The 21,381-nt window shown below is 50.5% G+C and overlaps 1 protein-coding gene across 1 annotated transcript in view; it reads left to right on the forward strand.

Moving 5' to 3' along the window:
• Positions 1-21,381, forward strand: part of myripb (myosin VIIA and Rab interacting protein b) — a gene marked incomplete at both ends in the record, with an annotated part of 123,783 nt that overhangs the window by 48,066 nt on the left and 54,336 nt on the right. The window contains one exon of the mRNA XM_084453568.1: positions 16,039-16,260. Coding sequence (XP_084309694.1) covers positions 16,039-16,260 — 222 coding nt within the window. The remainder of the gene's footprint in view (positions 1-16,038; positions 16,261-21,381) is intronic.

Consider the following 21,381-nt stretch of genomic DNA (forward strand, 5'->3'; position numbering starts at 1 on the left):
TTTAGAGAGATGACTCACATCTTTTGTGGCTGTGGAGATGCAGCAGCGGCCTGCTGTACTTACTCACCATGCTTGTTAGCGTAGCGGGCTAGCCCGTCAGCAGTTAGCCCGCTGATGGGAGAAGAGTATGGTCCCCTGGGGAGGAGTCCAGCTGTCATCTCCCCGCCCCCTCGGCCGACCAGCCTGCCTACCTCCACCTCAATCAGTCGCATAGAGACAGGCCTGATAGTCGAGCGCTTATAACCCCTCACTTCTGGATTTACGGCTGTCGGTGTGTCTATCTGCAGAGGAGCAAACTGGGATCGTCTAGTCCCCCCCCCCCCACATCTACGCCACTTTCAACCACTGCCTCTGTTTTGGGAGCCTATAAATTAGTGTCTCAACATGGCAACTCATCAGAGATCAGCCGTCCAAACTCTGCTCGCATTCGGAACTGTAGATGACAGAATCGTATTACTGGCTCTGGGACCACTTCCAAAAGAACGAGAAAGAAAGTTGCGCTAAAGTTTAGTGTGAAAGTTGAGCCACCCCCAGTGAGATGGAGCGAGTATTGATCGAGGAGATGGGAGGGCTGTTGTGTTTGAGAACAAGAAGACAGCTGGCCTTGCATACACAACAGAGGGATGCTAATCCAGAGCTGTAAAATAACTTCCAATCAATCTTATTTGCGGCCACTTGGAAGAGGAAGCCTCTGTAATAGATAAACCTAACCGGTAATTTCCTGGAATCTGTGCTCCCTCTCGTTCTTTCCATCTGTCTCTTTCTCTGTGTTCTCTCGTCTTTCCATCTTCCCCTACCCCCCACTCTCTCCCAACACCCTCCCTCCCTCACTCTGTCTCTCTGTCTCTCTCTCTCTCTCTCTCTCTCTCTCTCTCTCTATCTGCAGCACCCACACTCAATCACTCTGGGAAGGCACAGTCCCAGGTCTGCTCCTCTGTAACCCACTGGAAAACAGACATCAAATGCACAGAAACAAAGTATTAACTGTCTGTCATTCAACACACAAACACGCGCACACACGCACACGCACTGACACACATCTGTTATCTCCGTCCTCTCCCTGAAGTCTTGGAGGTTTGGGAGGAAACTATCTCTGTGTGTTAGTTCCGCCTCTGTGCACTTGAAGTTGTTTTCCTTCCAGAAGAATGAGCAAGAGTTGTTAACGTTCCCCTATTATGCACCTTTTCAAGTCTTCTAGTTGCTATAGATCTCTGGGGTCCCCAAAACATGTCTGAATATTATTGCAGAAAATATCACTCAGATTAAGCATTCTAGCATGCGTAATACCCCTCTGTTTCAGTCCTGTTACAGACGCGCCGTTTCATGTATGAACATGAGCTGCTGCTCCCCGCCCCCACTCTCAACTGCCTCTAGAAGTTCAAAACAATGCAAATGCAGTAGGACGTTTCTGATTAGCTAATTAACACTTTTTTGGGGAAGCGGGGGGGGGGGGACTTTTCTTCCCAGATGAGGGCTGTGGTCTCCTATTGTGTCATTGTTTTTGCAGAACCACCTGGTCATACCACTCTGCTGTACGATGTGTTAAACTTTTAATCCTGTTCGTTTGCCATTGTTGATGACGTGTTGCCATTGCTGATGACGTGTAAATGATGTATTAGCCAATCAGATTCTATGAATGTCATATCCGGGCCTAGCTTTGCATATAGAGCTGTGCACGAGGAAAAGCTCAGTTCTTGGGTGAATCTCTCTTTTCGTGTTCTTGCCAATAGCCCAGTTGTAACTGTATGTATTTTTGGAATAAAGAACCAGTCTTTGAACTTTCCGATCGAACCTCTGCAAAACTTTTGACTTTTTATTCACTTCTAGATATCCAAATTAAATTTAGCATTCACATCATCTCTCCTCCTACCCCCCTACATGTAGTATTGTGAGCCCATCCTGATCTAACAAGCTCACATAAGCCTAATTTATACTTTGTGAGCCATTTTTGGCTCACTGACGTCATTTGGAACATCTCGCAGGCTGTGAGCTGCTTGGCTCGTACCACCTCAAATTTCTAGAGGCTCACACTGCGTCATTATATGTCACACATATTTGATTGGTTGACTGGCCTGGAGAGACGAAGCGTTCTGTGTTGCTAGGAGATGAGAAACATTTTCTTGTTTGGTAACAACATAGCATCACATGGACACAGCAGGGCACGGCTTATTGAGTATAAATGCACAGAGCTCACAGCTCACAGCTCACTAAGTATAAATTAGGCTATACTCTTCGCAGATCAGTCTGGCCAATCCGGGGCTGCGTTCTGACTGCGGTTCTGCCCCCCACCAGAAGGTAGCCCCTGATTGGTTTCCGTGGCAAAACAGTCTCCCAAAGCAACGAGCAGTAACATTAACGCTAGTGTAATAAACACAGTCATAAATGCAGTTATTGCAGAAATAGACTCAATAATAACAATATAAAATAAAATAATCATTCTAGATAGGGGTAAGACTAGACTCATCTGTGGAGAGAAACAGAATGTGGGCACAAGGTTGCCTAAAGCTTCATTTATACTCAGTCCACTAGTGTTGTAAAAAATGTTGACCGACATTTAGCATTTATACTTCAGCGAAGTGTCTGATCACCTCCATGGTAACTTGCAGACGCGTGGCTGATTGATCTATGTCAACGAACGTGCCTTCTATCTAGCTATCCAATCACAGCTGTGCGACGAAAGTGACGGTGTCTGCGACATTATTAAGTTTGGTAGGTGCAAGACACCCCTGTCTGACACAAAAAAGTGTCGACACTCGACAGTGACGCAATTTCTGTCTGTCAGCACTTTCAGAAGTATATACGACGAAGTATAAATTGGTCTTAACAGGACACATAGTGAGGATACCTTGGTTAACACCGCCATACATAAACCAGGCCTCAGCGCTATTAAGCGCAGTGAACCGCCACAGCCACTTGTTCAGTGGTAAACAGTCCCATGCATAGGGAATGAGGGAGAGGATGAATTATTGACTAAATAGTAAAGGAGGGCTAATGAAATAACTCAGACCCCCATTGAAACAGCACACAATAGGCTCTGATAAGGCTTCTTCACCTGCCCCATGGTTTATTCATGGTCACACACACACACACACACACACACACACACACACACACACACACACACACACACACTGTACATCCGGTGAGTCTGACTAGTGTGGAGGAGACTGGTTAGTGTAAGAAAAGGATGTTGTTAGGGTAGGTAGAGGACTGGGGTTGGGGCAGAGAGGAGCGTAGTGATCTGGGGTTAGGGTAGGTAGAGGACTGGGGTTGGGGCAGAGGGGAGCGTAGTGATGTTACTCTGGGGTTAGGGTAGGTAGAGGACTGGGGTTGGGGCAGAGAGGAGCGTAGTGATGTTACTCTGGGGTTAGGGTAGGAAGAGGACTGGGGTTGGGGCAGAGAGGAGTGTAGTGATGTTACTCTGGGGTTAGGGTAGGTAGAGGACTGGGGTTGGGGCAGAGAGGAGTGTGGTGATGTTACTCTGGGGTTAGGCTAGGTAGAGGACTGGGGTTGGGGCAGAGAGGAGCGTAGTGATGTTACTCTGGGGTTGGGGCAGAGAGGAGCGTAGTGATGTTACTCTGGGGTTAGGGTAGGTAGAGGACTGGGGTTGGGGCAGAGAGGAGCGTAGTGATGTTACTCTGGGGTAAGGGTAGGTAGAGGACTGGGGTTGGGGCAGAGGGGAGCGTAGTGATGTTACTCTGGGGTTAGGGTAGGTAGAGGACTGGGGTTGGGGCAGAGAGGAGCGTAGTGATGTTACTCTGGGGTTAGGGTAGGGAGAGGACTGGGGTTGGGGCAGAGAGGAGCGTAGTGATGTTACTCTGGGGTTAGGGTAGGTAGAGGACTGGGGTTGGGGCAGAGAGGAGCGTAGTGATGTTACTCTGGGGTTAGGGTAGGTAGAGGACTGGGGTTGGGGCAGAGAGGAGCGTAGTGATGTTACTCTGGGGTTAGGGTAGGTAGAGAACTGGGGTTGGGGCAGAGAGGAGCGTAGTGATGTTACTCTGGGGCAAGGGTAGGTAGAGGACTGGGGTTGGGGCAGAGGGGAGCGTAGTGATGTTACTCTGGGGTTAGGGTAGGTAGAGGACTGGGGTTGGGGCAGAGAGGAGCGTAGTGATGTTACTCTGGGGTTAGGGTAGGGAGAGGACTGGGGTTGGGGCAGAGAGGAGCGTAGTGATGTTACTCTGGGGTTAGGGTAGGTAGAGAACTGGGGTTGGGGCAGAGAGGAGCGTAGTGATGTTACTCTGGGGTTAGGGTAGGTAGAGGACTGGGGCAGGGGCAGAGAGGAGCGTAGTGATGTTACTCTGGGGTTAGGGTAGGTAGAGGACTGGGGTTGGGGCAGAGAGGAGCGTAGTGATGTTACTCTGGGGTTAGGGTAGGTAGAGGACTGGCGTTGGGGCAGAGAGGAGCATAGTGATGTTACTCTGGGCTTAGGGTAGGTAGAGGACTGGGGTTGGGGCAGAGAGGAGCGTAGTGATGTTACCCTGGGGTCAGGGTAGGTAGAGGACTGGGGTTGGGGCAGAGAGGAGTGTAGTGATGTTACTCTGGGGTCAGGGTAGGTAGAGGACTGGGGTTGGGGCAGAGAGGAGCGTAGTGATGTTACTCTGGGGTTAGGGTAGGTAGAGGACTGGGGTTGGGGCAGAGAGGAGCGTAGTGATGTTACCCTGGGGTTAGGGTAGGTAGAGAACTGGGGTTGGGGCAGAGAGGAGCGTAGTGATGTTACTCTGGGGTTAGGGTAGGTAGAGGACTGGGGTTGGGGAAGAGAGGAGCGTAGTGATGTTACTCTGGGGTTAGGGTAGGTAGAGGACTGGGGTTGGGGCAGAGAGGAGCGTAGTGATGTTACTCTGGGGTTAGGGTAGGTAGAGGACTGGGGTTGGGGCAGAGAGGAGCGTAGTGATGTTACTCTGGGGTTAGGGTAGGTAGAGGACTGGGGTTGGGGCAGAGAGGAGCGTAGTGATGTTACTCTGGGGTTAGGGTAGGTAGAGGATTTGGGTTGGGGCAGAGAGGAGCGTAGTGATGTTACTCTGGGGTTAGGGTAGGGAGAGAACTGGGGTTGGGGCAGAGAGGAGCGTAGTGATGTTACTCTGGGGTTAGGGTAGGTAGAGGACTGGGGTTGGGGCAGAGAGGAGCGTAGTGATGTTACTCTGGGGTAAGGATAGGTAGAGGACTGGGGTTGGGGCAGAGAGGAGCGTAGTGATGTTACTCTGGGGTTAGGGTAGGTAGAGGACTGGGGTTGGGGCAGAGGGGAGCGTAGTGATGTTACTCTGGGGTTAGGGTAGGTAGAGGACTGGGGTTGGGGCAGAGAGGAGCGTAGTGATGTTACTCTGGGGTTAGGGTAGGTAGAGGACTGGGGTTGGGGCAGAGAGGAGCGTAGTGATGTTACTCTGGGGTTAGGGTACGTAGAGGACTGGGGCAGGGGCAGAGAGGAGTGTAGTGATGTTATTCTGGGGTTAGGGTAGGGAGAGGACTGGGGTTGGGGCAGAGAGGAGCATAGTGATGTTACTCTGGGGTTAGGGTAGAGGACTGGGGTTGGGCCAGAGAGGAGCGTAGTGATCTTACTCTGGGGTCAGGGTAGGGAGAGGACTGGGGTTGGGGCAGAGAGGAGAGTAGTGAGTTTACTCTGGGGTTAGGGTAGAGGACTGGGGTTGGGGCAGAGAGGAGCGTAGTGATGCTACTCTGGGGTTAGGGTAGGGAGAGAACTGGGGTTGGGGCAGAGAGGAGCGTAGTGATGTTACTCTGGGGTTAGGGTAGGGAGAGAACTGGGGTTGGGGCAGAGAGGAGCGTAGTGATGTTACTCTGGGGTTAGGGTAGGGAGAGAAGCTCCACCACAGAGGGCTCCCAGGAAAGCTTTGATCAATATTTAATATCCGAGCAGAAAACCTCAGCCCAGCGTCTTCACTACAGCTGGAGGTTCACTGGGTCGGTGTGTGTGTTTGTGCGTGTGTGTGTGTGTCTGTGTGAGAGAGAGAGAGAGAGAGAGATAGTTTGTGAGTGAGTGAGTGTACTATAAGAGAGAGAGGTTTTGCGCTGCACATGTGTGTAACTGTTTTAAACAGTGTACATAATATGTCTGTTGAGCATGTGTACCAGGTGTGTGCATAGTTTGCTTGCTATAAGTAAAACTTCTATTAAAACTGTGTTGTTGTTAGTTAGATGCTATTAAAGATTCAAAATGAATGGGAGGAGGTCACTGGAGGAAAACAGGGGAGGGACATGCTTTTAAAATTTTAGTCTGAGGGAGGGTTACTCTTTTAATTTGAGTCCAGGGGACAGTCATCCAAATTTGAATCGATCAAAATCTAAAATAGTCTCTTCAGCTTCTCTTTATTCAGCAAGCTGTTTTGTATGAGCCGATATTGTTTCTCTTTAGCTGCCGATCGATCAGTCGATCGAATCAGTCGGCTCTGCTGGTGATGACGGGTTCGAGGTGGAGGGTTAGGGTTAGGGTGTGGAGGGTTAGGGTTAGGGTGTGAAGGGTTAGGGTTAGGATTAGGGTGTGGAGGACGCGGTTTGTGGATAATGCATTCAAGTTGGTTTCTTCTTCTGTTTAGTATATTGAATATTGCCTATTTGGGGGAGGAGGGTCAATCTTTTTTTTTTTCAATCACTCCGGGAGGGTCAAAGAAAATAATATATTTCTGTCAGAGGGAGTCATGCATTTTTATTTCCGAGCAAGTCCTCCAGTGACCCCCTCCTATACATTTCGAACAGTCCCTTATAATAAATGTGTACCCTTCTTTGTGCATGAGACTACTTTTCTTGAATCACATGACTATATCGGCGTGAATGAAGTGACAAAAACGTGTGCATAGGCCCGTTTTTCCGGCTAGATGGTACCATGTGGTATGACCACAATGGGCTGGTACTGTTCTGTACAGTACGTGTCTAACTGGACCCTGGGTCATTCGTCAGTCTTGCTTCCACCTCACTTGCCCACGCTGGGTTTGACCTTGCATCCCCTGACTGACCTACAAACACACATGACCACCTCTAATAAACACTGCTTAAGGCCGATACGCCATGGAAAAGATAGTCTGACTCAACGGATGTACTGTAGGTTTTGGAGCATAAGCCTTGTCATTCGTTTATTTCTGCCCAGCGGCAGTGGAATCTATTGTCCGCCCAGTCAGAATCAATCAAGACTACGTGAAACAACAACAACCTAGCAACCACTCCGCCCAAGACGATTGTGATTGGTTTAAAGAAATACAGCGTTTTGTTCCCCCTATCCCCTAATGGTAATGAGTCCAGCCAGACCTTTCTACAGCACTGACACAGCGAAAACCAAGTGTGGAGATACTGTAGGTCTGGCTCTGCAAGACTATGGATGCGATGGATGGATGGATGGATGGATGGATGGATGGATGGAGGGAGGGAGGGAGGGAGGGATGGATGGAGGAATGGATGGAGGAATGGATGGAGGGAGGGAGGGAGGGAGGGAGGGAGGGAGGGATGGATGGATGGAGGAATGGATGGAGGAATGGATGGAGGAATGGATGGATGGATGGAGGGATGGAGGGATAGATGAATGGATAAATGGATGGATCGATAGATGGATTGATGGATAGAAGCCTCCCTCCCTCCCAGACTGTGTGTGTTAGACTAGGAGGGTGTCGCAGCCTGGTGTGTGCCTTCAGAGAGCCTGGTGAAAGTCTCTGGATTGATCCCTTTAAAATGGGGGAAGTGGTTGTTTGTGGTGGTGGTGGTTAGATGGAGATGAATGGCCCGTTGATACCATACTCGCCAATCCAATCAGCACGCTGTACAGGTGTGAAATGTAGGGCGAGCGTCAGAAGAAGCACATTCTTGCGTCGCAGGCACTCTTTCAAGGATAACATTTGTAAAGTCTTGATCTACTGTTTGTTCTTTCAGAGGAATACGACTGTTTCGAGATTGCTTTGTCTTAATCTAAATTGGATTTATTTTTAATAGTTTTAGTTTTTATTCTATTTTACACTATCTTTAATTTTAAATTATTTTACCTCCATTGTTTCTTTTAAATCGGTTCTTACTGTGTTTTTTATGATTTATGTTTTTATCCTTCTCCTTTTATGTAAAACTACATTCATTTGTATGAATGGTGCTATATAAATAAAATGACATTGACATTGACTATAGCTGTTGTTCAGCTGTAAGTGGCGTAGGTGTGAGGCGTGCATTGACTTGCTATGTTGACAGTGTTTCTCTTAAGAACATCCAGCCTAGAAACATCACCCTCCCAACAAACTCAGAATAACTTAATCAATTAACAATATTTCAACCTAATTCCCAGTCACCCTCTCACCCACCCTCCATTCCCCCAGGACACTGGGTGACCTCCCTCCATCTCCAGCCCCCCCCCCCCCCCCCCCCAGACCACAGAACACTAGAGCCAATATCATCTGCTTTTCACCTCCAAGGGAACAGACTCATAATGAATTTGAATTAGATTATACTATATTTGATTAAATATGCAGGCTGGATTGGAGGGCAGTGTGTGTGTGTGTGTGTGTGTGTGTGTGTGTGTGTGTGCGTGCGTGTGTGCGCGTGTGTATGTGTGTGTGTGTGTGTGGCTGGCTATGCGTGCAGGCGTGTGTGTGTGTGTGCCTTCTGAATTATACAGTGCAGCAGAAGGTTGAGTCCACGATCTGAATGGATAATGCAGGTTGCTCTCTGCGCATCTCATGCACATTCTGTACTGGTGCGTGTACTCACACCAGCATGTGCACGGACGCATCTGTGTGTGTGCGCATGTGTGTGCGCATGTGCGCACGTGTGAGTTCGCCAGGCCGCAATGACATTACAGGGATGCTGATAGGAGCGGAGAGCTGCTTATTATGGCTAGTTAACAGAGAAGGGAGTTCATCTGAGGGGACCCTAGGCGTGACTGGCCTCTGCGGCTGTCCTTGGGTATACGTGGATGTTAGTCTCTCATTTACTGTAATGGGCTTTCACACACACTCAGCTATCAGCCGGGGCGGCTAATCTCAGCTCATTAAGGCCCCGTCTATCTCTCTCTCAGAGATACGGAGACCCACAACCCCCCTCAGACTCAACACAACACGCGCAGTTAGTCCACCAAGCAGAGCGCTGTTCTCTCAAAATGGTGGCTAAATTTTGCAGGGAGGTCGATAAAATGTCTTCCTGATCAGGAGTGTTTTGGTGTGTGCGGTTTACTTGAGTGTAAAAAAACAGCATAATCGTGTGTGTGTGTGTGTGTATGTATGCGTGTGTGTTTGTGTGTATGTGTTTGTGAGTGTGCGTTTATGTTTACCTGTGTATCTGCGCTATACTGGTTTGTTCTTCTAAATACAACAAGGGTAATGATGCGTTTGAAAAGCAATCAGTGACGCAGGGGAGGGAAGAGTATTAATAACAAAGGACACAGCAGATGCCTCTCGCTCCGGGCTCCACAGATGCTACAGGACTCTGACTGGGCTGGCCCCCTCCAGACAGGGTCTACCCCAGGACTCTGACTGGGCTGGCCCCCTCCAGACAGGGTCTACCCCACGGTTGTTTTTTCCTCCTGTAGCATAAAATCCAATATTTTTAATTATAGATCTCTCCTGATACGGTCTTTGAGTGGATACCTGTGAGGTTAAAGGTAGGTAGGGGTGTGTGTGCGTGTGTGTGCAGTGTAAATCCTGGTGGATAGCAGAGTCTTGAATAATTTACTGAGTGAGCGAGCGTCAGCTGAACACTTCCCCTCTCTCCCACCTCTCCATAAGCACATGTGGGCCTCTGACCATTTCAACCTCCAGTGTGCTCTAAACGCCATCTGAAGGGATACATAAAAGTCTCTGATAACATCCGCCCAACTATTACCGCACAAGATGCACTGACTGTACAGTATAGTAGGACGTTGGAAATATTTATATATTTAGCATAGAGATGCAGTGCATTCCCATGTGATTCACAACCTCATATAATCAGTCAACCGAAACACCATAGGAGGATAGTCCATCCCCAACTGTGACCAATCAAATGATGCAACTCTGACCATCTGAAACATTCCCATTGGTTAAAGTGTGATTGACGGCTCCCATTCACCCGCCCCCTCATTAGAGCACAGCAACAGCAGCTGATTGAATGAAAGCTCCAGGATGTTATGCTAGGCACTAATTGGACTACAGGCTCATCATTTACACCATTTCCAGTATGTGTGTGTGTATGTGTTTATGGTAAAGTCTCTCCAGTGGCTGACCTTCAGTTGAATCTCTTTAATCATCACCACCAGTGAGGTCATTGTCTGGAGCGCTGTGGCTTCATCTGACATCAGGGAGCCTTACTGAGGGAACGGCCACAACACAGGAGAGTGGTAGCATTACTGGAACATTATTCCAACATTACTCTAATATATCACTATGACATTACTCAACAAATCAACATTACTCAACATTATAGTAATTCAGTCGAGATCACTTTTGTCAAATTTGAACATTTATTATACATGCGGCATAAAACAGCATATGAATTTTGGCGGTGTGCTCTGTCCGGGGGGCCCCCTGCCTTCCACCGACATGGAAAGCGCATAGCAGGGGGAGGCAATCTAGGTGTTCCCCCCCTCTGGGCCGCTTGGCCCAGAGAGCCAGAAAAGGGGGAACGGCATCTAGCCCCCTGCCTCAATGACGATCAGAGTGGGCCGCGATCGGGAAGACGCTCGGAGGTAACTCAGCCCACTAAGACCGTCAAAGAGCGCCACAGGAGGACTGCTGTACATTATAGTCCCTGGCCCCCACGGGCCGACGCTTTGTGGGTTCCGAGGGAGATACAGCCTAGTGTCTCTGCCTCCATGGCGACCAGAGGGACCGCTGGATGGCCATTCGGAGACGTTTCGGCCCACGGTCACCACGACGAGCCACAGAGAACAGCTAGCGGCTACTCTGGCATCCACTAGCCGACGCTAGTGGAATACCTGACAAACTTACCCCCCAAAAGAACCCACCAGCAACTCCGCGGCCCGCATGCGCAGAAGGGTCGACGGAGAGCGCTCTGACTGATGAGCCAGACAACATTTAATAGTGCACCAGCCACATGACCACCTGAATACACGGTACCCCCCAACCCAATGTCAAAGTCCACTCATAGCTCTTTGGGCATCCAGAATATCCTGGACTCCGGGCCGTAGGTAGCGTTCATAAGCAGACGAAGACCATCGGCCCATGGACTTCAGGGTAGACACCGGGGCGATGGCGGCGGTGGTTGCCGCTCCTATGCGGAGGGAGTGTGCAGTGTACCGGTCCGGTGGGAGCCTGCATGCCTGGCAGAGGGTGCGGAGTCTGGCGGCGAACCAGGCTCCGGTCATGGGCTTTGCCTCTCTCGTCATGAAGAGGGGCTCCTCCTCACCGGCCTGGGGTCTGATCGTCAGGTAGGGGCTCCTCCTCACCGGCCTGGGGTCTGCTCGTCAGGTAGGAGCTCATGGAGGAGAGAGGACTAAACAAGGTGTTTTGGCCTGATAAGTAAACGTTCACGCCGGCACCGGCTCTGTCCGCCGTCGAATGCTTCAGGTGCAGGACGAAGTAGAGCACGTGCAACGTGACATCTGCCAGAGTGAGGTCGTGCGCCGGGTTGAATGACAATGTGCGTGTAGGATATTCACCGACCCTAAGAACCCATAGAAAGCTGTGAGAATTACTGTTTCTAACATTAAATCCGAGTGACTATCAAAACACCCCTGCCTCAACCGTGCGATTAACCTATGAACGAGTGAAGGAGTGAAGGGAAGACGTTTATCATTGCCTTGGGGATGCTCTTTTGTGATGCCATTAAGGAGGAGCTGGATGGACGGGTTCCCCAGCAGAGAAACGGTGGAGGGGTCCAGGCATCGCATGTGGAATTGAACACCTGCAACAATACTCTTAACCGACTGAGGCTGCAGCCGCCTAGACTCGACACAATGAACTATGAATGCTGATAGTATTGAAATATTCACAGGCATGACGTTTACATTTAATTTGGAGCAGAACGTTATAAGCCAATATTAATCTAAGTTCACGAATAAATGTAATAATTTACTAATAAGTCTATTAATTAATAGTTTCACGAGCAACTATACTATGCATTTAAAATAAGGCTACATCCGCACAAACCACGTGAATCCGCAGAGACACAACACAACTGGATACGGTCAGCTCATCGCTCTGAGCATCCAAAACGGCCAGAACGCCGGGCCCGAGGTAGCGTTCGTATGCCGATGAAGGGGTCCAGGCAGCGCATGTGAAATTGTACACCTGCTACGACACTTTTAACCGATCGAGGCCGCAGCCGTCTGGATCCAACACGATGGACTATAAATGCTGATAAACCGAAACGCCAGCGGGCACGAAGGTACATCAAATGTGGAGCAGAACGCAGCGAAATAGACCATGCAGTCGTATTGGTCAATGCGGTCCTGGCCAGACCAGCTCTCATGCATCGGGCAGTGGATTACGGGAGGGCATCGTTCGGTCTAGAACCATCTGCCGAAGAGGGCAGACCAGGCCGGACAGGGCCACAGCCAGGCACAGTCTGCAGAACTTCTGTAAATCAAACAGGGAAGCGAGTCAGCGATTCGATTGTTGAGCCGGGGACGAGGACGCGTGGAAAAGAAATCCCCCTGCCCGGACAGCCATGCGAGGCAGCGCATGAATTATTGACGAACGGAATGTACGAACGATCCTGGTTGATAATACTCACGGTGCATCGTTATCGCAGAAGAGAAAGTGTTTCCTAGACCACTGAGGGGCCCCGCAATATTAGCGACGATAGAGAAACTGCACGCCGCGCATAACACCCTGAATCCGATCCAGCGTCGAGGGGCAGAGCCCGCATTTGCCATATATTTATTTATTTAATTATTTTATTTATTTATCCGCCTAATAATTTATTCATACATTTGTAATTCAATTTATTTAATTTTATTGTAGCGCTATCCAAGAGGACACCGAAAAACTCCACCCGATTGCGCGGGCCGACCGGTTCCCGTCGGACAGAGGAACGCCCAACCGGGAGAACGTGCTACGCAGGACACCCAGGCTCGGGTTGGCAGAGGGAACGACAAGTCAAACCATCCAGCAGCGAAGAACGAACGGGAGCCGGCATTCATACGGAGGGCCAGCGCACAGACCGGCTGGGGCAAAGGGGGGGGGGGGGCGCTGCCCCAGATGCTGGCCAGATGCGCAAACAGTCAGCAACGCGTCCAAAGCATGTAGACTAGAGACCGGTTCGCGACCGGACCGGAGAAATGCACCGAACGCCCGGCACCTGCATGTGCGAGAATTGACCGCTTCGCGGTGCCTATTCCCCATCCCGTTATGGGTGGATGGAAAACAACCAACCGAATGTTCATATTGTTCAGATGTAGGCTACAGCAACATAAGAGTGGCAGCCCGACGGCAACCCAAACATGAGCCAATTCCACAGCTGCAGCCTACAATTGCTAGCCACGAACGAACTGGTGGATACCGCATATCGCTGCGCCACGTAGGCCTATCCATCGTCAAGGCGACAAACAGATCATGTCATGCATGCAGCATTAACATTCAGGTGATTAGTCTTTGAAATAACGCAGAGGGGCTAAATGCGAAGAGGCAATTGCAGGATCCCAAACGCAGCGTATGACACATCCGACATCGAAGCGTGACAAGCGCAGCATACATCCCTTTTAAATTTAGAAATAAAGCCCGTGAACCCTGCCCCAAACACCGCGGAGGAGCAGGCGACGAACGTAAATGGTGGAAAGAATAAGCACCGCGTTAAAGCTAAACAGCCATGATAGTCACACACGCAGCAGATTGCAGCATGGCTTGTATCAATTGATGACAATGCACAATACACAGTACTTGCCCTAAGAAACCATGTGGTAGGCCGATGCTACTGACCCAAACTATTTAGAAAGCCAATGAACTGCAACAATTGGTAAGTGCATCATCGCTGTCGTTGTCTCCGAAACCAGGTTTGGACATGGCTGAAGCAATTCGGCCATACTATCCAGGCCTACCAGACAGGAGAGCCAGCCTTACTATTATTATTTATTGTTTTTCTTTCGTTCATTCTATATCTATTTATTTCCCATTTATCTTTTTATTGTTTTTATTCCCTGGAAGCTATTTCGATGCGATCCTGAATGTCAGGTCCCTACCAGAATATGTAGGGGTGGGACGTATACCCACCTCCCTGTTCTCTGGAAAGCGCATTGTGCTGCCTGAGGGCATGAAATGCGCTATCAAACAAAGCTTAGATTGATTGATTGAACAGGATCCAGCTAGCATTAGCTACACGAACGGCTAACGCCAGCTGCGTGGCGGCACTCGCAAATCATGGGTGCTAGCGAGTAGAGCAGCAGTTCAACTGGAACCCTCGGGCTGCAACAAAATTGAAACGTGAGAATCAGCTAGTATTAGCAATCTAAACAAAACGATGCCCCTACGTGCAATACGGGAACCATGACGAACGCCAGCTAGCTAGCAAGCGAGCAGTATAGCCTGTCATGTAGCCAGCACCAGCCAGCGAACCCACGAACGAGCCACGAGGGGAGGACTTTGATGAACCAAATACATAACGAGAATCCACATAGGCACGTTCACGCCCGAAACTGCAAACATTGAAATGGTGAACAGCACCCGGCGTACATTACGACAGTTGAGTAATTGCGGCAGACGAGGCATGGACAACCTGCGACATCAGCGGTTCATGAATGAAACCCAATGGCCGGTGGCGTTGGCAACGCTACAAACGGACTTCCAATGCAAGCTATGCGAGCAACTGAACCATACGCAATTATGGCACGACGGTGCTTCAGAGGGACGGGCTCCTCGGCCTCGGAAGCCGGTGCTCCACGACGCCACTAACGGACCCCCAAACCACGGACCGGAGAGGACGACGTGGGCAGCAAAAAACGCACCAACACAGACGCGAGCACGGAACGCAAGAGCAGAGAACGCGGAAGCAGCGAGGACACCGCGGGCAGCAGGTAGCAAACGCACCAAAACACGAACAAGAGCACGGAACGCGAGCAGAGACGCGGAGCAGCGAGCGCGCAGACACGAGCAATGGCAGCGGACGCCAGAGCAGAGAACGCGGAAGCAGCGAGCATGCAATTCACAACCAGCAGTAATGGCAAGCGCGAACAATTACATGTTTTGACAGCTTAAATACATGCGCTCTAGTGAGCTGACCAATGCTATGACAGCTACAGTCAGCTGGTGCCGGCGTCATGCGTGACTGATTAACCTCTGCTGACTACCCCGGCCGTGACGTACGTGCCTCGCCTGAATTTGCGTCGGAGACTTCATCATTACTCAACATTACTGTAACATTACTCAACAAAGCAACATTACTCAACATTACAGAAACATTACTCCAACGTTACTCAACATTAATGTAACATTACTCACCATTACTGCAATATTACTCAACATTACTGTAACATTACTTAACATTACTGCAATGTTACTCAACATTACAGTAACGTTACTTCCAATTCTAACCGTGATGGAAAGAGGGAAAAGTGGTGATGCAGATTTTATGGTGAGGCGTCAGGTCTGCTATTAGTGTGATTTCACATTAGAACACTGTTCATAATGACAGAGTATTATACTGATTCACACACGCACCCACGCACGCATGCACACACACACACACACACACACACACACACACACACACACACACACACACACACACACACACACACACACACGTGGTGGCCGCTGTGTTCTCAGGTTGGCTTTGATTGATGTGGGTAAGCAAGGAGTGACAGGCTGTGTGATTGAAATATCCGCCGTCATTTTAGCTAAGTAAATCAGAAGGAGAGAGAGAGAGAGAGAGAGAGAGTGTGTTCTCCTCATTGCCTCCTCTGTTTTATTATCACCATTTTAAATGTTTCATTTGTTCCAGCTCCTGCAATTATTCGGCATCGCCGTCCGCTTTTTCACATCCGTTCAGACGCACGCGCTCACTCCCTCCTCTCTCTCTCTCTCTCTCTCTCTCCCTCTCTCCCCCTCCCCCCACACCCTCTCGCTCTCCCGCTCCCGCCCTCTCTCCCTCTCCTCTCTCTCTCTCCCTCTCTCTCTCCCTCGCCATCAGTGAGATGAAACAGGAGCTGGTGGAGGAAGGCAGTCGCTGCTCCATCCTCTCCAGGCAGCACCGCTTCAACGAGCACTGCTGCATCCGCTGCTGCGCCCCCTTCACCTTCCTGCTCAACCCCAAGCGCCCCTGCCTGGACTGCTGCTACAACGTCTGCAAGACCTGCCGCACCTACAGCAAGAGGGACAAAGCCTGGCTGTGCTCCGCCTGCCAGAAGACCCGGTCAGTACGCCCGCCGGACCCCCCAAGGGGGGAGAGAGGGAGGACAGAGAGAGAGAGAGAGAGAGAGAGGGAGGGATGGGGGGAAGAGGACGGGAGAGACAGAGGGATGGGGGGGGGGAAGAGGCGGGAGACGAGAGACAGGGGGGGGGGGTGATTAGGGATGACAGAGGGACAGCGGGACGACGGTGGGGGACGAGGGGGGGGGACGGCGTCCGACCGCGGCGCCGCTCGGAGTCAGGAACAGGTATTTAGGGACGAGAGAGAGAGAGAGAGAGAGAGAAGGAGAGGGGAGCCGCCGGAGAGAGGAGGTACATTGATAGTGACCGGGGATGCGTTGTGGTGTTAAGATGTGACAGGTTGTTTAAGGGGGAGAGGAGGAGAGGGGGAGAGGAGGAGAGGAGGAGAGGGGGAGAGGAGGAGAGGTGTGTGGAAGCCGCGCTGCTGTTAGTGTGAGTCGTCCACCAGTCCAGCGGTAGCTTCGAGAGGTCAGTCTGAAGTACACTGTTGCTGTGCTGGATGGGTGGGGCTTCTGTCGACGTGTGTCTCAGTTGTGTGTGTGTGTGTGTGTTTCTGTCCATCGGTGTGTGTCTCGAGTGTGTGTGTGTGTGTGTCTGTCCATCGGCGTGTGTCTCGGGTGTGTGTGTGTCTGTCCATCGGTGTGTGTCTCGGGTGTGTGTGTGTGTGTGTGTGTCTGTCCATCGGTGTGTGTCTCGGGTGTGTGTGTGTGTATGTGTCTGTCCATCGGCGTGTGTCTCGGCATGCAGCCGTGTGTAGAGTCCACACGTGTCTGTGTGTGTGTGTGTGTCACTACATGTATGTGCTGTGCATTATGTGTGCTGCGGTGGTGTGTGTGTGTGTGGCGGCATGTACAGTTGTGTGTGTGTGCATGTGTGTGCGCAAGTGTGTGCATGTGCGTGTGTGTGTGTGCGTGTGTGTGCGTGTGTCTGTGTGTGTGTGTGTGCATGTGTGTGTGTGTGTGTCTGTGTGTGTGTGCGTGTGTGTGTGTGTTTGAAGGACTCTTGTATTTATCTGAGGAAACGCTTGTGGCTGGGAGCTGGTCATGCCACCTGAGACCCTGACGCTGAGAATCTAATGTTCTCCTCTGTCCCACTCTCTCTGCGCCGGGGAAATCAATCTGCTGTGTGTGTGTGTGTGTGTGTGTGTGTGTGTGTGTGTGTGTGTGTGAGAGAGAGATAGAGAGAGAGAGAGAGAGAGAGAGAGAGTGAATGTGTTTGTGGACGTATGGGTGTGCGTGTGTTTGAAAGAGTGATGGACAGAGAGAGAAAGAGAGAGAGAGAGGGAGGAAGGAAAAATCTCTTTCTCTTTGTCTCTCTCTCTCTCTGTCTCTGCCTCTCTCTCTCTCTCTCTCTCTCTCTCTCTCTCTCTCTCTCTCTCTCTCTCTCTCTCTCTCTCTCTCTCTCGGAGGGAGCATCCCTTGCCGAGCCCTCCCATGCCCTGCATTCAGAATATGCACCACCTGCCCCCATCAGGTAGACGCTACAGGGTTCCAATTAAGCACAGGAAAAGATACCCGAATAGTATAAAAACTCATCCCTCTAACAGTGGATCTCCTGGACCCTGACATGAGGAGGCTATGAGAGGAAGGGCTGGGCTGCATGCACTTGAATGCAATTATGTCTGCACTTGTTTATGCTATGCACCATCTGTCTGCTACTGTACTATAATTGCTTCTATTTTTATGTGGCAGCCTTTATGTCCGAGACAAATTCCCCTAGGGACAAAATAAAGTCATCTTGAATTGAATCTTGATTTTTCAATCTCTCTCTCTCTCTCTCTCTCTCTCTATCTCTGTGTGTGTGTGTGTGTGTGTGTGATTTTACTGCATGGTATTGAGCTAGATCCACAGCCCCAAACTCTAGTTTACTAAAGGAGTGGGGACAAGATGCTGAGCTCGTATCAATCTGGTTGAAGAATCTCTTTCTCCCCCCCCGCCCCACCTCTATCTTTCTCCCTTTCTCTCTCTGTATCTCTCTCTCGTTCTGTCCCCCCCCCCCCCTCCCCTCAGTCTCTCTGACCCCCGGGTGGGGGAGTGCCAGCTTGCCAATGCCAACGCCTGTCCGCCCGCCCTGTGCCAGCACTCTGTGATATTCTCATTATGGCTCCTTGGTCTGACTCAGATAGACCGACCGCGTCAGGATATTAGCACGCCTCCCCGGCCCTATTTACACACATAACATTTCATTAGCACATTCGTCATGGGCTTGTCTGGTCAAAACAGATGCCGTTATCTCTCTCTCTCTCTCTCCCTCCCTCCCTCCCTCCCTCTCTCTCTCACAATCATCTGAGGTATCATATGGAATAACAATTCTATTATGGCCAATAATTTCAGATGGCAAGCGATTCTGTTTTTGGACCTCTGTGTGGACGTGTCTGGTGAGAGGAATCCTGAGCAGAGCCAGACGGGCTGATTCACCCGTACAGACCGTCCATCAACGCCCACGCACATCTAGCTCCCTAACGCCGCAGGGAAATATGATGATCAGCCCGCCACGGAGACTTGACGGCGGGGGAACACCACACACACACACACACACACACACACACACACACACACACGGGTGCACACACACGCACACACACACACACACACGGGTACACACACACACGCAAATACAGAACACACACACACGCACACACACACACACACTTCAAGTAGTGAGTCATTTCATTAGCTGTTTAGTATTCTTTGCGAAGACTTCTGTTTTTCACCGGAGTAATACTAGTACAGTAGCTCTGTCCACATAGGGAGAGATGCTTAGATTAATAATCCATAGATGCATAGGTGAATCATCTGTGGTGGTGAGGAGGGATTGCAGGTGCACTGTGTGGTGCAGATTCAGGTTCTACCTGTGGAGAGGTATGACTAGCTGTTATCGTGTCGATGCTGAGCTGTTCGCCCATGTGTCCACTGGGCAGTGACAGGACTGTCACAGCACCTGCCTGTCAGACTTAGGAACACACACACACACACACACACACACACACACACACATATCGTCCCCCTCAGCTCTGAGTGAGCAGGCGCATTGAATGTGATAAGCATGACCGTGTACAGTCTGGTCACATTACCCACTCAGACCATCGTCTGGAGTGGTCCACACACACACACACACACACACACATGCACACACACACACACACACACACACGCACACACACACACACACACACACACGTCAGCCTCTCCTGGGGAGAAAGGCCGAGGGAGTGAAAGGCGGGCCTAATGACGGAGAGTGGTGCGCAGCCGTGACTGGCCTCCTCAGTGGGACACTCTGCTGAATAAACATGAAATCCTCTTTCTGTGGAGTCGCCCCGTTCCCCACGGCCATCTGGGAAATGAAGTCACCGTTCCACACCTTTACATTTCCACTGTGTTTCCGCTCTTAGTCGAGGGACACCACCCTGCCTCACTCTACACATACAGTACTGTAGCCCGCGGTGAATTGAGGATTCCATTATGCGTGTGCGTGCGTGTTTGTGAGTGTGTGTGTGTGTGTGTGTGTGTGTGTGTGTGGGGAGGGGACAGACGTGTGTGTGTGGGGTGGGGTGTGGGGAGGGGGGTTGGGGGGGGAGGAGGGGGGGCAGAGATGTGCTGTGTGTGTTTGTAAATCTGTAAATCTCTGTACTCTCCCACTATAGTATAGAAATGCCAATATTCTAAGTGTTGTATCATTAAGTTAAAATGTACAATCTAATTCAAAAGCACTCTGATTCTATTCACTATGTGAAGGGAATGGGTCCATCCACTATGGAGCAGAACAGGCAGTACTGTAGGACATACAGCACACAGGCACACACAATAATGGTTAATCTGACATTGATGTTCAGGCATGCACACACACACGCACACAGAGAGCCATTTAAACATACACTCAAACAGACACATACACACACAATGATGCTTACATTGATATTGATGTTCAGGCTTGCACACAAACACACACACACACACACACACACACTCACACACACACACACACACACACACACACACACACACACACACACACACACACACACAGAGCCATCTAAACACTCACTCAAACACAAGCAATGCAGTAATGAAAATAACCAAACATCATAGGTGATGTAGACCATGATTGAGCCGAGCCTCTCTCCCGTAGCGAGGTTTAATTGAGACGAGCCACCTCTCCCATAGTGAGGTTTAACTGAGACGAGCCACCTCTCCCGTAGTGAGGTTTAACTGAGACGAGCCACCTCTCCCGTAGTGAGGTTTAACTGAGACGAGCCACCTCTCCCGTAGTGAGGTTTAACTGAGACGAGCCACCTCTCCCGTAGTGAGGTTTAACTGAGACGAGCCACCTCTCCCGTAGTGAGGTTTAACTGAGACGAGCCACCTCTCCCGTAGTGAGGTTTAACTGAGACGAGCCACCTCTCCCGTAGTGAGGTTTAACTGAGACGAGCCACCTCTCCCGTAGTGAGGTTTAACTGAGACGAGCCACCTCTCCGGTAGTGAGGTTTAAATGAGACGAGCCGCCTCTCCCGTAGTGAGGTTTAACTGAGACGAGCCACCTCTCCCGTAGTGAGGTTTAACTGAGACGAGCCACCTCTCCCGTAGTGAGGTTTAACTGAGACGAGCCACCTCTCCCGTAGTGAGGTTTAACTGAGACGAGCCGCCTCTCCCGTAGTGAGGTTTAACTGAGACGAGCCACCTCTCCCGTAGTGAGGTTTAACTGAGACGAGCCACCTCTCCCGTAGTGAGGTTTAACTGAGACGAGCCACCTCTCCCGTAGTGAGGTTTAACTGAGACGAGCCACCTCTCCCGTAGTGAGGTTTAACTGAGACGAGCCACCTCTCCCGTAGTGAGGTTTAATCCAGGTTGACAGACAGCGAGGGAGCGGCCTGAGGGACACACTCTCCCAGCGCAGACGTAATTATCTGCCTCCCCCATAAGGGCCATGCCGCGCCAGCGAGACGCCCCGATTGGTTTGGGGGAAATCGACAACAAACCCGGTTTATTTCCCGTCGGAAGATTTCCTTGTATACGCTTTTAAGACCAGCCCCTTTTCATAACATCAGCCGGAACTTGTCGTCTGCCTGCTGTACCCCGTCAGACACCATCGATCTTCATCCGCTTAT

This window comes from Borostomias antarcticus, assembly GCF_949987555.1.
Source record: "Borostomias antarcticus genome assembly, chromosome: 2".
Taxonomy (NCBI): domain Eukaryota; kingdom Metazoa; phylum Chordata; class Actinopteri; order Stomiiformes; family Stomiidae; genus Borostomias; species Borostomias antarcticus.